Source organism: Gymnoscopelus microlampas, assembly GCF_963454915.1.
Source record: "Gymnoscopelus microlampas genome assembly, chromosome: 12".
NCBI lineage: Eukaryota > Metazoa > Chordata > Actinopteri > Myctophiformes > Myctophidae > Gymnoscopelus > Gymnoscopelus microlampas.
Window position 1 is genome coordinate 53290607 of NC_139949.1, and position 16536 is coordinate 53307142.

Consider the following 16536-nt stretch of genomic DNA (forward strand, 5'->3'; position numbering starts at 1 on the left):
TTATTAACTCACTCTACAGTAAAGAGAGACAGTTCTAGGTTGTGTTATTAACTTACTCTACAGTAAAGAGAGACAGTTCTAGGTTGTGTTATTAACTCACTCTACAGTAAAGAGAGACAGTTCTAGGTTGTGTTATTAACTTACTCTACAGTAGAGAGAGACAGTTCTAGGTTGTGTTATTAACTTACTCTACAGTAGAGAGACAGTTCTAGGTTGTGTTATTAACTTACTCTACAGTAAAGAGAGACAGTTCTAGTTTGTGTTATTAACTTACTCTACAGTAAAGAGAGACAGTTCTAGGTTGTGTTATTAACTTACTCTACAGTAAAGAGAGACAGTTCTAGGTTGTGTTATTAACTCACTCTACAGTAAAGAGAGACAGTTCTAGGTTGTGTTATTAACTTACTCTACAGTAGAGAGAGACAGTTCTAGGTTGTGTTATTAACTCACTCTACAGTAAAGAGAGACAGTTCTAGGTTGTGTTATTAACTTACTCTACAGTAAAGAGAGACAGTTCTAGGTTGTGTTATTAACTCACTCTACAGTAAAGAGAGACAGTTCTAGGTTGTGTTATTAACTTACTCTACAGTAAAGAGAGACAGTTCTAGGTTGTGTTATTAACTCACTCTACAGTAAAGAGAGACAGTTCTAGGTTGTGTTATTAACTTACTCTACAGTAGAGAGAGACAGTTCTAGGTTGTGTTATTAACTTACTCTACAGTAGAGAGACAGTTCTAGGTTGTGTTATTAACTTACTCTACAGTAAAGAGAGACAGTTCTAGGTTGTGTTATTAACTTACTCTACAGTAAAGAGAGACAGTTCTAGGTTGTGTTATTAACTCACTCTACAGTAGAGAGACAATTCTAGGTTGTGTTATTAACTTACTCTACAGTAGAGAGACAGTTCTAGGTTGTGTTATTAACTTACTCTACAGTAAAGAGAGACAGTTCTAGGTTGTGTTATTAACTCACTCTACAGTAAAGAGAGATAGTTCTAGGTTGTGTTATTAACTCACTCTACAGTAGAGAGAGAGACAGTTCTAGGTTGTGTTATTAACTCACTCTACAGTAGAGAGAGACAGTTCTAGGTTGTGTTATTAACTTACTCTACAGTAGAGAGAGAGACAGTTCTAGGTTGTGTTATTAACTTACTCTACAGTAAAGAGAGACAGTTCTAGGTTGTGTTATTAACTTACTCTACAGTAGAGAGAGACAGTTCTAGGTTGTGTTATTAACTTACTCTACAGTAGAGAGAGAGACAGTTCTAGGCTGTGTTATTAACTTACTCTACAGTAGAGAGAGAGAGTTCTAGGTTGTGTTATTAACTCACTCTACAGTAGAGAGACAGTTCTAGGTTGTGTTAATAACTCACTCTACAGTAAAGAGAGAGACAGTTCTAGGTTGTGTTATTAACTCACTCTACAGTAGAGAGAGACAGTTCTAGGTTGTGTTATGAACTTACTCTACAGTAGAGAGAGACAGTTCTAGGTTGTGTTATGAACTCACTCTGCCGTGGAGAAGGCCAGCTCCAGGTTGTGTTTGCGGTTGACAGGGTTCAGATCGTTGTATTCAAACTCCAGAGGGAAGAAGGAATGGACCAGAGCAGAGAACGCCATGCCGTCGGCCCAGCTGCCAGAGAAGTTCTGGATGTCGATGTTCTGGTGGTGGAAGAGAAAAGAAAAACGCAGCGATTGACCCGACTGACAGAATATTCAGGAATATTTGATGCAATATACACTTACATTTGAAGCACTAGACACGTGGGTGAGTGACTTGCATTGTTGCATTGCATTGACACAAATGTAACTAGCACAGGTCTGCGCCAGGTCAGGTAGGTTGTGGGCCAGCAATGTTCTGTATTTGGTGAGTCTATATGAGTAATATATATATATTTTTGTTGCAAAAATCAGACTCCTGGTGGCGCCATAACGGGCCGATCTGAAATATTTGGTGCAGGGGTTCTGCTCTGGCATCCAGGGAGTGTGTGTGCACAGTTTCACGTTGATCGGGCCGACTGTGCCGGAGATTAGCCGTTCACAGACGGATGGACGGACAGGGGGCAAAACATAGTCTGGGCCACGTCTTCTTCGGACCATAAATGCCACCCCACCGGTCAGTGACCTGATATAACCTACAATGTACCGTCATCTACGCACTTAAGATAAGATGCTCATATCCAGAGAGATTTACACGTGGGAGACCAGAGTAAGCAAAGTAAACATGATCCCTAAGCCGGCATAGGACAGGGTTAATAGTCACATGAGACAGAGTGCAAAAACAACAACACAGTGTTTCACAGTAACTAGGATACCAGATAAACACCAAAGCTACCATCTGTCTGAACAACATGCTATCTACATAACATTCTGTGCATGTGAAACTATAGGATACCAGGCAAACAATGAACCTAGCATCTATCTAAACCAGGGGTCTTCAACAGGGGGTCCGGGACCCCTAGGGGGTCCTCAGAGTTACTACAGGGCGGCCACCAAATCTTTGTGTGATATGATTTTTTTTTTTACATTAATCACTTGAACCCTAGCATCCTATTCTGAGAACCTTAGCCAAAAATAGCAGATCTACAAGCTCACAACGCCTCGCGCTGCGAGGCGTTGTGAGCTTGTAGATCGGCTATTTTTGTCAAAGAGGTATAGGTGTAGAGGGAAAAAGAGCAAACCTAGTAAAAATTAAGTTTAATCTGAAACACAATTTTATACAATATAGAGGGGGTCCCTGCTTCATCTCTCTCTCAGCTAGGGGGTCCTTGTCCTGAAAACGTTGAAGAGCCCTGACCTAAACAACATTCTGTACATGCTAAAATCTAAAAACATACATGTGCAACTGGCGGCCCGGGTCGGGGGCCACATGTGGCCCCCACCTTCACTTAATACGGCCCGCAGGTTAATATCCGAATGATTTCAGCTGTTATGATTCCAAACATGACCCACTTTAATTACTTCAGTCTATTTAGTAGCTTAAATGACAAGTAAAAGTTAATATAAGTATAACTAAAGTATAACTAGCATTTGAAATTAAATAAAAATGTTACTTTTCAGGATTCCAATTCAAAAATAGCAAAAACAAATTCAGGATTCCGAAACAAAAAGGGCAAAAATAGCAGATCTACAAGCTCAAAATGCGCCGCAGCTTGTAGATCGGCTATTTTTGCTTCTTTTGTGTGACATAGAATGGTGAAGTACGCCATTAATCAGTTTAAATAATAAACTTGATAACCAATGGTTCTGGAGCGGCACCATTCAGACATGATGTTACCTACCTGATAGCCGATGGTCTTGGAGCGGCACCATTCCAACAGCATCTGTTTGATCCCGCTGGCGCTCGACGCCCCGAAACTCTGCGATCTCTTCAGTTTGGGCTTAGAGCCCGGCTGGGATTTGGGCCTGTTGTTGAAAACAAACACAATCTGCTGCAGTAACCTGGAAATGTACTTTTCATGTATCGAGGACACACACGTTCACAATCACAGGTGGTACAGTGGTGGTCCCAGACAAACCACTGGTCCCAGACAAAAACAATTGTGTCAAGGACCCCCAAATCAATATGTATTTGGCCACGGACCCCCATCTGAAAATGTTTTGCCAGGGAAATAAAAGATTTGTGTTGCATATATTTTCTTCAACAAATAAAATAATTGGCTCACAACAAGTTGCATCGTGATGGATTGTGAGCTTATAGACCAGCTATTTTATAATGGCCGATGCACACATAGGGTTAAAGTGGTCAAACTGATGTTTATGCTCTATTAACACATTTAGCTGGGGACAAATATGTTGACCAATATATTTGTCATATTGAAAATATCTGATCTACAAGCCCCCAACAATAAAATATAAAATGTGATTTAAAAAGTCAAGGTTGATATGTTGTTAGCCAGACTAATTCTGTGTCACCTTGAACTTATATCTCAGGCGGGTGCCCCCATGTCCCATTACTGATCAATACTGTATCATAAAATAACATTGAAATTCATATTGTACTTACAGTCCAGCGTCTGTGTTGGCTCTCTCAAACAGAGCCCGTCTGGCCTGGGTTCCGTTGGCGCGGGGCAGAGTCTGAGACTTCCCCACATCCAGGCCCTCAGCCTTCATCACCTTTCTGTTGACGGTTGGCACAATAAAGTTAATGCCAACAACAGCTTTGATTAGGCATGTAACCATTTATCGTAAAATAGATTCAAACGGGTGACAATTTATAGCGATTTAATAATAAATGAATCGCGATGCCAAAAAATTGGGAAAACTTACTTTACCCGGGCTACATCTTCTGATATTTGTACTTGAATGTTAACATGAAATAATAACCCTGTTTAGTGTTTCATTAGCGCGAGCGAGAAAACAATATCTAAATACAGCTTGTAGAGACGCAGCTGGTAAACGAACACGTTGAAAGGCTACGCTAAAGATACCAAGGATTCGACGTTGATGTCACTGTTATGCGACGCGGAAGTAGCACGGACGTACTCCATTATGTTCGAAGCTCGTTATAAAGATACCAAGGATTCGTCAGTGATGTCACTCACTGACATTTGAAAAGACATGTGCAAAAGACAATACAGCATCTTTGTAAGAGAATTGATGAAGAGTTTTCAGTCATTTGGTAGAAGTGCAACTGTATTGAAAACACATTATAAAAAAAAATCACACCCTGTGTGAAGGTAGCGGCGCCTTTGATACATGTTGTCATCGATATGTGTTTATAATGTGTTTATAGCCATGTGTCACGTGAAGCTTGACCAATCACTTTGTTGACGGGTCTGACCAATCAGAGCGTTGACGGGTCTGGCCAATCAGAGCGTTGACGGGTCTAACCAATCAGAGCGTTGACGGGTCTGACCAATCAGAGCGTTGACGGGTCTGACCAATCAGAACGTTGACGGTGAACACGGACAAAGTCAGGTATAGAGCAGGATCCGCTCTATACCTAAAGGTATAGAGCGGCTAGCGCCGCTAAAAATATTATAATAAAAAGAGAAGAAAATACTGGATTTGTGTAAGATAAATACTTTAAAAAAAGATCTTTCGGTCATTGATCTGGAAAATAATTATGTGTTTAAAAAATGGTGAAAAATCGTAACGTGAGCCTAATATCGTGATTCGAATCATATTGTGAATTGTTACAAGCCTTTGACTGATTAACTGATTGATTGATTGATTACTTTATTAGCAGTTTTCAACAACAACAAAAAAGCACAGGAAAGTACAGTTCAGTACAAGGTCTGCTAAGAGGATTTAAAACCCAAGAAAGCCTAGATGGCTTGTTTCCATTGGGGACCTTTGTACTCAATTCATGGAAACATTTCATGGCAGACAGACATACAGCTCTGCCCCATTAGTCCATGCATGTCATCACGCAGGATTCATGATGTGATCTTACTTGTCAACGCTGGGGGAGAACGTCTGCACGGGGAGTGTCTTAGAGGGCAGTAGATTCATGTGATTCATGTCTGCGGATGAAGGGAAAATACAGAGAAAGAGAAAGAGTGAATTTCAACCTCAGAGAGAGGAGAGGAAACCGTCTAGTTCAGGGCTGATGCAACTCTGATGATGCAGAGGGCCACTATATTTCCACACTCACTCCAGAGGAGACACATTGCATGTACTGTCGGGTATTTTAACTTTTTTCGTATATTAATGCCGTATACTCGCCATATTATGTCACACAAAAGTAGCAAAAATAGCCGACCTACAAGCTCAAAACGCGTCGCGCTGCGACGCGTTTTGAGCTTGTAGATCGGCTATTTTTGCTAGTTTTTCATTGGAATCCTGCTTTTTTTGGGCTATTTTTGAATTGGAATCCTGAAAAGTAACACTTTTATTTAATTTCAAATGCATTTAGTTATACTTATGTTAACTTCATGAACTTAAGTATAAATACGTTGGACATAAAAAAGACAATAGAATGTTAATACTAGTCATTAAGCTACTAATATAGACTGAAGTAATTAAAGCGGGTCATGTTTGCATGTTTGGAATCATAACAGCTGAAATCAATGATATATCACTATTCTGATATTAACCTGCGGGCCGCATTAAAGGAGACATCCGTTCATTTTCAGTGTTATCTTTAATGTGTTGCTTAGCACTCACCAACATTGAAAGGGTCGTTGCGTTAATCTCATTGAGTCCGTTTCGTCCCGTCTAACGACCCCCTCCGTCGGCATAACGTACTTAAAGTACTTAAAGAAAAGTACTTAAAATGTTTACTTAAGTAAAAGCATCAATAATGCAATATAGAAATATACTAGTGTTACAAGTAAAAGTCCGGAATTCAAAATCTACTTGAGTAAAAGTACAAAGGTATTGGCATCAAAATGTCCTTATAGTACCAAAAGTAAGAGTAGTCATTATGCAGAATGTCCCATTTCAAGTTTTCAAATGTATAAAATGTATAAAAATCTTTTGAATATAGCAGATCTACAAGCTTGCAATGCATTGTGAGCTTTTAGATTGCCTATTTTCAAATGGACAAAATGTAACTAGTAACTAGTAGTAAAGTTTTCAAATCATTGTAGTGGAGTAAAAGTACAATATCTGCCTTTGAGATGTAGTGGAGTAGAAGTAAAAGTACTGAAAATTGGAAGTACTCCAGTAAAGTAAGAAATACCTCAAAACTGTACTTAAGTACAGTACTTGAGTACATGGACTTAGTTACTTTCCACTTCTGTGCGTTAGTTAGTTCGTTTTTTACCTGACTGTGGGAAGCTGATGCTTCTCTTCAGGCGAGGACTGGGTGACGATGCTACAGTGACGACAAAAACATAGATGTTCATTGACACTATAGCTCAGTTGTTCATAACCTATGGGTCGGGACCCCCAGGGGGTTCCCCACATGATTTTTGGGGGGTCCCTAGATGATTAGCTTAATGTGCAGCATTGTTTTCTCACTCCGCAGTAAACAAACCAACATACAGTATAAGTGTATACAGGGTATGTGCACATTTATAAAGTTATTTAATGACTTTTTAATAAATACATACAAATAAGTCCATTACTGCATCAAAAGTCCACAAACTCTACAACACAAACTGGTCATACATTGGCCAAATTGTGAGCTTGTAGATTGACTATTTTCAAATGTAATGCCTCAACTCCTACAATTCCAAGTGCAATTGTCAGCATTGGGGGGTCCCCAGTTAAAATATGAATATGTTGAGGGGTCCCCTGTTAAAATATGATTATGTTGAGGGGCCCCCAGTTAAAATATGATTATGTTGAGGGGTCCCCAGTTAAAATATGATTATGTTCAGGGGTCCCCAGTTAAAATATGATTACGTTGAGGGGTCCCCTTTTAAAATATGATTATGTTGAGGGGTCCCCCGTTAGAATATAGGAAAGTAAGAAAGGTTGAGCTGTGACCTGATTTAAAGGGGTATATTCCCTAGGTTTGAGCTGACCTGATTTAAAGGGGTATTCCCCAGGTTTGACAGGAGGGGCTTGCTGTGACGTCAGATGACCACCGGGGGCCTTGGGAGCCAGGGAGGGAGACAGAGCGGGCATGATGGGGGTGCCGCCACCAGGGGGCGCTGCCACGGTGCAGGGTCTGGTCATTGCAGTGAGAGGCAGATAGGGCTTAGCTTCACTCTGATCTGAAAGGACACAAACGCAACGAGATGATACAAGAGCCATGGTGGAAGAAATACTACTTTTTTATTTTTGTAAAATGATGTATAAGATAATTCTCTCTTAACCCATTAAGACCTGGAACGCATCTGTGAGCTAAAAAGCATTATTTTACACTTTGGGCTATTCAAAAATAGCAGATCTACAAGCTCATAGCGCGGCACCGAGTGCCGCGCTATGAGCTTGTTGATCTGCTATTTATGAAAAATCGTGAACATGTGAGCACATCTTTGAATATATATAGTCAAATACATATATGTGGGGGTCCTTCCTTGACATGAAAAAGTTTGAAAACCACTGATATAGAAACATACGTTTTTTCAGAATACTGTTGGGATTTAGAAGACATTCGTAGAATCAGCCTCATGTCTTAATGGGTTAAAGTAAAAAGCTCTGTATTTTGTATTTTGGCATCAACATAAACGTACGGTACCAAAGTAATGGAAAAAAAGACCCTGGGACATATTTTTGCCAGCGTCTTACCCATTAACCGTAAACGTCATTACATTTTTTTAATTACCCAAATGTATAAGAAATCTTTTCAAAATAGCAGATCTACAAGCTCATAATGCATTGCGATGCGCGACGCATTGTGAGCTTGTAGATCTGCTATTTTCAAATGGCCGAAATGTAAATAGGGCTGTAGTGGTTAATATAGGTTTTGTAATAATAATCTAAATCTATAAAAGTAACTAGTAAATGAAGTTTTCAAATAAGTGACGTTGAGTAAAAAGTACAATATTGGCCTCTGAGATATTAGTGGAGTGGAAGTAAAAGTATCACAAATCGGAAATACTGAAGTAAAGTAAAAAACGTACCTCACAATCGTACTTATAAGTAAAGAACTTGAGTACATGTACTTAGTTACTTTACCCCACTGTCATGATGGGAAGTGATTTATAGCGATGCATGTGTGCCGTTGTCGCTGAATGGTCTTAAGAGCTTGGCGGCTGTGTTTATCACCGAGCTCTTGTGTTTATGAGCAGACAACTTCATAGCTCTCAGCACCACATTCTGCACCAAACAACTCTCTGTCTGTCTGACAGACACTGACTCAATGTCAGTGGTGGAAAGTAACTAAGTACAGGTACTCAAGTACTGTACTTAAGTACAATTTTGAGGTATCTTTTACTTTTTTACCTCCGATTTTCTTTTACTGTTCTACTCCACTACATCTCAGAGGCAAATATTGTGCTTTTACTCCACTACAATTATGCGAAAACTTTAGTTACTAGTTACTTTGTAGATTTTGATTATTATATTACAAAACATACATTACCCAGCCCTTCAGCCCTAAATACACGTACATTTCGGCCATTTGAAAATACCCGATCTATTGTGAGCTTGTAGATCGGGTATTTTCAAATGGCCGAGAAAAAACAAAAAAGGAAAAAAACAGCGCCCTCTGCAGTGTTTTTTCATTTGAATTTGACTCTGGGGGGGACAGCCCAATAGAATGTGGATGACAGGATGTTGGCCGCTATAGGTCCCGCCCTCAGCCCTCCACTTCCTGTCCACGTGTCTTTGTTTACAATTCCTAACATTCCTAACTATACACGTTGTAACAGGATCTCCCGACAGATTCAGCTGCGGAGCAATGGATCTGTCTTGAGACATGACTGGTTACCTCTCAGGGCTCAGGCTGGAGCCCTGTGGAACTCCATATATGAGCACATCCGACGTCATGTGTGATGACATGAGATTTGACTCAGCTGGACTTAAAAGCTGATTATTAGCTTATTATTGTGCTGTTGTAAAGTAACCAAGTGCTAAGCAAGTGTATACATTATATCTGCAGTGTTTCACACTTTTACTTGTATTCAGCGTGTAGAAATGGCGTCTGCCAGCAGGCTCCTGTCTGAAGATCACTTCCTGTGTTCTATCTGTATGGATGTGTTCACTGATCCAGTCTTCACTCCATGTGGACACAACTACTGCAAAGCCTGTATCACACATTACTGGGACACTAATGATGTGTGTAAGTGTCCACTGTGTCAAGAAACCTTTTATAACAGACCAAAAGTATCCGTTTGTACTTTGTTTTCTGAGATGGTTCATCAGATCAGGAACGTTGAAAGAAGAATAGAATATCTGGTTGAATGTCTGGTGTTCAACCGCCCCAAGTTCTCTCACACAACTATCCTTCTCCGTTCCCTGCACTGGCTCCCCGTAGCGGCTCGCATTCAGTTTAAAACCCTGGTGCTAGCCTATAGGGCAGTGAAAGGAACAGCTCCCTCTTACCTCCGGGTATTGGTCAATGCCCACAACCCTTCCCGACCACTCCGGTCGGCCACCAAGGGGCGACTGACTCCCCCGCCACTCAACGGTCCTTCTGGTCGATCGACACGGTCACGACTTTTTTCTGTTCTGGCCCCACAGTGGTGGAATGAACTTCCCACTGATGTCAGGACAGCAGAGTCACTGCCCATCTTTCGCCGCAGGCTGAAAACCCACCTCTTCAGGAAACACTACCCTTCCTCTTTGCCTGGCCTACTTGTTGTTAACTAGTTTAGGAACTATCGTTGTATTGGATTGATTAGCTCGTGCTCATTTGATTTGGCTATTTTATCTCATGTGCTTGAAAGTAGATAGCTGATATATTGCACTTTTACCTTAGCGCTAGGTATACTCTTGGTTGCTTGTTTTTACAGGAAATACACTTAAGACCTCTGGTGATTAGTAGTTTCGTTCCCTACCTATGTTGAATACACTTATTGTAAGTCGCTTTGGATAAAAGCGTCTGCTAAATGACTGTAATGTAATGTAATGTAATATAATTCACTGCTCTGATCAGCTGTATTGAGAGAAGCCAGGCTGAGCTCATTGATGTGATTGAAGAGAAGCAGAAAACAAAAGAGAAACAGGCTGAAGGCTTCATTAATGAGCTGCAACAGGACGTCACTCAATTAGAGAAGAGAAGCTCTGAGCTGAAACAGCTCTCACACACTGAAGACCACCATGACCTCCAACACAACTTAAAATCCATTAACTCTGGGTGGAGACCCACCAAGGACTGGTGGGTCGTCACATGTGGGGACAGTGAGGACAGCTGTGGCTCAGCTGGAGAAGACACTCAGTCAAGAGATGAAGAAACTCTGTGATGCTGAGCTGAGGAGGATCCAGCAATATGAGGTGGATGTGACTCTGGACCCTGATACAGCAAATCCCTTGCTCATCCTGTCTGAGGATGGAAAACAAGTGAGTCATGGAACCGTAAGGAAGAATCTCCCCGACAACACAGAGAGTTTCTCTTATTATGCCCAGGTCTTAGGAAAACAAAGCTTCTCCTCAGGAAGGTTTTACTATGAGGTTCAGGTTACAGGGAAGACTGCCTGGGGTTTAGGCGTGGCCAGAGAGTCCATCAACAGGAAAGGTGTAACCATACTGAGACCCAACACTGGTTACTGGACTATAGGGTTGTGGAATAGAAATGAGTACTGGGCTTATGCGGCCCTGATGTCCTCCTCCCTGTACGAGAGGAGGTCCAGAAAGTGGGAGTGTTTGTGGATTATGAGGAGGGTCTGGTCTCCTTTTATGATGTGGAGACCAGAGCTCATCTCTACTCTTTCACTGGCTGCACCTTCACTGAGAAACTCTTTCCATTCTTCAGTCCATGTCTTAATGATGGTGGTAGAAACTCTTCTCCTCTGATCATCTCTCCTGTCAACATGGACACTGATCTCAGAGGGAACATGTCTCCTCCGTCTTCAATGTAAGAAAAACATGAATTTGACTCCTTTAATAAATTATCAAGAACAAAAAAAAAATCACACCTAGTGTGAAGTGGGCGGTGTGGTCACGGTGGTCATCACAGTGATGGAAGTGATTCACTTGAAAAAAAAACATAAAAGTTTTTTTTTTTAAGTGCATAGTCCTATTTATAGGGCTATGCACATGTGTCATGTGTTTCTAGCCAATCACAGTCCTGAAAAGAGTCATGGTGGCCAATCACGGTGCAGGGTTAGGGGGGTACAATGGTGGCCAATCACAGCGCAGGGTTGGGGGGGTGCAATTGGGTCGATGTCCAAACCTCACATATAGGGGCGGTTGCACTGCCCAAAAATATATAGGGCATGATATAGAGCCTATAACAGCTTTACCCAAGAAATGGGTCATGAGTAATATCCAATTTCCTATCATCATTTCAAACAAGTTTCTAAAATTTCCACCCAAAAAAAAGTCAAACGTGTTCAAGAGAACTTTTTTTTAAATCCATAAATCAATAACAAATCTAAATAATTGGTAAAAATATATTATTATGTCACAATGCAATAATTATGTCAACGATTTTCTAAAAATGCCACACAAAAAAAGTCACACAAGTTTCAAAAGAACTTTCAGGTGAGCTTTTAGATCGGCTAGTTCTCAAAGAAAGTGGAAAATCTTTATTTTGCCCTGAAATCTTTGCTTCTGGGGGTCCCTGGAACTAAATATTTTGAGATGGGGTCTGCGGCCAATTACATAACACATTTGTGGGGGTCCATGACATGAGAGAGTTTGAGAACCATTGGGCTAAAGGGTTATAGAACCATAGAACCATAGAAAAGTGATCTATGCTCAGCACGTCTAAAGGGATATAGGGCCATAATCTTGCCTTAGCCCTTATCCCTAAAACACTTTAAAATAGTTCAAATAGCCGATCTACAAGCTCACAACGTGTCGATGTAGATCAGCTAGTTGAACTATTTTAAAATGTCTTTCAAAATAATAAAACATGTCTAATAAGTTTCAGGGATAAGGCAAGACGCAATGTAGGGCCCATAGAACCATGAACCATAGAACCATAGAACCATATAACGTAGAACCATAGAACATAGAACGTAGAGCCATAGAACCGTAGAACAGTACAGTAGAACCGTAGAACCGTAGAACACAGAACCGTAGTACTGTAGAACCATAAAACCGTAGAACCATAGAAAATAGAACCGTAGGACAGTGACGTTATGGCTCACCGTGTGCAAATGGATATCGTCCCGGTTTGAGTCCCTCCTCTGTTGGTTGAGCGGGTGTCTTGGGCCCTGGAGCAGCGTCCTGGGGGGCGGGTGGTTTGGTGACCGCTGTGAGGGGGAGGTGGGGCCCGGCCTCTGGGACGGAGATCACTGGAGACCCCGATGCCTCTGCTGAAATGATTGATTGATTGATTGATTAATTGATTATTTGATTGATTGATTGACTCAATCCATTCATGCATTCATTCATGATGTTAACCCATTGTGGGCAGGAACCCCTTTGTGTTGTTATGTACAGTAAAGTATATAGCAACGTACATATTTTGTAATCTTTTAAAACATATTTGAAGTTTTTCAGAAAATCGGCCTCAGGTCTAAATGGGATAATAGAATAGAATGTTTCTCTCTTCTCTAAAACATCCTGGACAACACTCCACACGTCCTAGACTCTTCTCTCTTCTCTAAAACATCCTGGACAACACTCCACACGTCCTAGACTCTTCTCTCTTCTCTAAAACACTCTGGACAACGCTCCACGCGTCCTACACTATTCTCTCTTCACTAAAACACCCTGGACAACGCTCCACACGTCCTAGACTCTTCTTTCTTCTCTAAAACACCCTGGACAACACTCCACACGTCCTAGACTCTTCTCTAAAACACTCTGGACAACGCTCCACACATCATAGACTCTTCTCTCTTCTCTAAAACACCCTGGACAACACTCCACACGTCCTAGACTCTTCTCTCTTCTCTAAAACACTCTGGACAACGCTCCACGCGTCCTACACTATTCTCTCTTCACTAAAACACCCTGGACAACGCTCCACACGTCCTAGACTCTTCTTTCTTCTCTAAAACACCCTGGACAACGCTCCATATGTCCTAGACTCTTTTCTCTTCTCTAAAACACCCTGGACAACGCTCCACACGTCCCAGACTTTCTCTCTTCTCTAAAACACTCTGGACAACGCTCCACACGTCCTAGACTCTTCTCTCTTCTCTAAAACACTCTGGACAACGCTCCACACGTCCTAGACTCTTCTCTCTTCTCTAAAACACTCTGGACAACGCTCCACACGTCCTAGACTCTTCTCTCTTCTCTAAAACACCCTGGACAACGCTCCACACGTCCTAGACTCTTCTTTCTTCTCTAAAACACCCTGGACAACGCTCCATATGTCCTAGACTCTTTTCTCTTCTCTAAAACACCCTGGACAACGCTCCACACGTCCCAGACTTTCTCTCTTCTCTAAAACACTCTGGACAACGCTCCACACGTCCTAGACTCTTCTCTCTTCTCTAAAACACTCTGGACAACGCTCCACACGTCCTAGACTCTTCTCTCTTCTCTAAAACACTCTGGACAACGCTCCACACGTCCTAGACTCTTCTCTCTTCTCTAAAACACCCTGGACAACGCTCCACACGTCCTAGACTCTTCCCCTCTAAAACACCCTGGACAACGCTCCACACGTCCTAGACTCTTCTCTCTTCTCTAAAACACTCTGGACAACGCTCCACACGTCCTAGACTCTTCTCTCTTCACTAAAACACCCTGGACAACGCTCCACACGTCCTAGACTCTTCTCTCTTCTCTAAAACACCCTGGACAACGCTCCACGCGTCCTACACTATTCTCTCTTCACTAAAACACCCTGGACAACGCTCCACACGTCCTAGACTCTTCTTTCTTCTCTAAAACACCCTGGACAACGCTCCACATGTCCTAGACTCTTTTCTCTTCTCTAAAACACCCTGGACAACGCTCCACACGTACCAGACTTTCTATCTTCTCTAAAACACTCTGGACAACGCTCCACACGTCCTAGACTCTTCTCTCTTCTCTAAAACACTCTGGGCAACCCTCCACACGTCCTAGACTCTTCTCTCTTCTCTAAAACACCCTGGACAACGCTCCACACGTCCTAGACTCTTCTCTCTTCTCTAAAACACCCTGGACAACGCTCCACACGTCCTAGACTCTTCTCTCTTCTCTAAAACACCCTGGACAACCCTCCACACGTCCTAGACTCTTCTCTCTTCTCTAAAACACCCTGGACAACGCTCCACAAGTCCTAGACTCTTCTCTCTTCTCTAAAACACCCTGGACAACGCTCCACACGTCCTAGACTCTTCTCTCTTCTCTAAAACACCCTGGACAACGCTCCACACGTCCTAGACTCTTCTCTCTTCTCTAAAACACCCTGGACAACGCTCCACACGTCCTAGACTCTTCTCTCTTCTCTAAAACACCCTGGACAACGCTCCACACGTCCTAGACTCTTCTCTCTTCTCTAAAACACCCTGGACAACGCTCCACACGTCCTAGACTCTTCTATGTTCACTAAAATAAAAAAGGTACAATATCTAATAAATATCTAATAAATCTAATATGATACAGTGATGTTGTTAGGTTTTCAATAAAGTGAGTCCCGGGACTCACTGGTGGTCATTTGAATGAGTCCTACAAATCTTACATTAGATGGTGAACTATTTGACAGAGCATAACGAGCGTCAATGAGCGTCAGCTGGACACAGACACACCTGCCCTCTGCAGCGCTCTAATTTGAAAGTGACTGGAGTTTGTCTCATTTCCCTGCAAAAGCTTTGAATATGATTAAGGATTACTTTGAGTAAGGTAAGCTCACATTTCATATCACACACACCATACAGGAAGAACTCTCTCGACATGGAGTGTAACTTACTCATTTTGTATTTATAAAAAAAAAACGCTATTTTCCAATATTACATTTTTATGCTAATATCGGCCGATAATATCGGACTCGGGAGGCCGTTAATATCGGACATCCCTACAAAATTAATATATTTTTGTCATCTAATGATAAATATGTCCTCATTATGACTGGTATGCTCTACTACATAATGTGTGAAAAACATATTTTTCATGTCACCACGTCTTTAACACTGGGCTTCACTGTGTATGGCAGGGGTCTTCAACGTTTTCAGGCCAAGGACCCCCTAGAGTAGAGAGAGATGAACCAAGGACCCCCCCTCTATATTGTATATTTAAAAAAAATAAGAAGTTTAATCTGAAACGTAATGTTTCAGATTAAACTTCTTTTTTTTTTACTTGTTCTGCTCTTTTTTCCCCTCTACTCCTATACCTCTTTGCCAAAAATAGAAGATCTACAAGCTCAGATCTACAAGCTCACAAGCTCAGGGGTTGTGAGGCGTTGTGAGCTTGTGAGCTTGTAGATCTGCTGTTTTTGGCTATAAAGTTCTCCTCAGAAGAGGGATGTGGTTAAGGTAAAAAAAAATAACAATCCTATCACACAAAGATTTGGCGGACCCCCTGTAGTAACTCTGAGGACCCCCTAGGGGTCCCGGACGCCCTGCTGAAGACCCCTGGTGTGTGGAAAGTGTAAAAAAAACAAAAAAACGATATATTGGCACGCACGCTCGCCTTCCAGCATTCACACAACCAATCAGCAGCAGGCGCACAATGTGGGAAACAAAAGGGCAACGAGCGAGCGAAGCGACTGACCGTCATGCGTCTTGCAGGGTGTTGACACTGCTGCCACGGTGACGCTGGCGCTCAAGGCCTCGGTGACGCTGGCGTTGAGAGGAGAACGCAGGGTGCCAACAGCCTCAGCTGTTCTTTGATCTTCAGTTACATCAGCGTCTACCTGGAGAGAAACCTCCTGCTGTGCATCGGAGGAACCTCCTGCACACGCACGCACGCACGCACGCACACGCACACACACACACACACACACACACACACACACACACACACACACACACACACACACACACCTGGGTGTTAGTTAGGGTCCCAGGGAAATGAAAATGTACACACCATATAGTTGGTTCTCAAAGTGGGGTCCTCGGGGGGTCCCTGAATGTGTTGCTATAGCGTCACAATAATTTCAACCACTTGAACCTTTTTATACTTTGGCTTCTCAAAAATAGCAGATCTACAA

At 42.0% G+C, this 16536-nt stretch overlaps 1 protein-coding gene across 4 annotated transcripts in view; it reads right to left on the reverse strand.

The window, feature by feature from the left end:
* LOC311056658 (uncharacterized protein) overlaps positions 1-16536 on the reverse strand; it is a 54682-nt gene that overhangs the window by 18992 nt on the left and 19154 nt on the right. For 3 of the 4 annotated variants that reach the window (XM_084073451.1, XM_084073452.1, XM_084073450.1), the window contains exons 4-11: positions 16098-16277; positions 12593-12760; positions 7415-7606; positions 6709-6759; positions 5395-5464; positions 4003-4116; positions 3278-3401; positions 1507-1658 (exon numbers count right to left, since the gene is read on the reverse strand). In XM_084073451.1, the coding sequence (XP_083929577.1) occupies positions 1507-1658; positions 3278-3401; positions 4003-4116; positions 5395-5464; positions 6709-6759; positions 7415-7606; positions 12593-12760; positions 16098-16277 (1051 nt within the window). The remainder of the gene's footprint in view (positions 1-1506; positions 1659-3277; positions 3402-4002; positions 4117-5394; positions 5465-6708; positions 6760-7414; positions 7607-12592; positions 12761-16097; positions 16278-16536) is intronic. The other variant, XM_084073453.1, reaches the window with a different exon arrangement.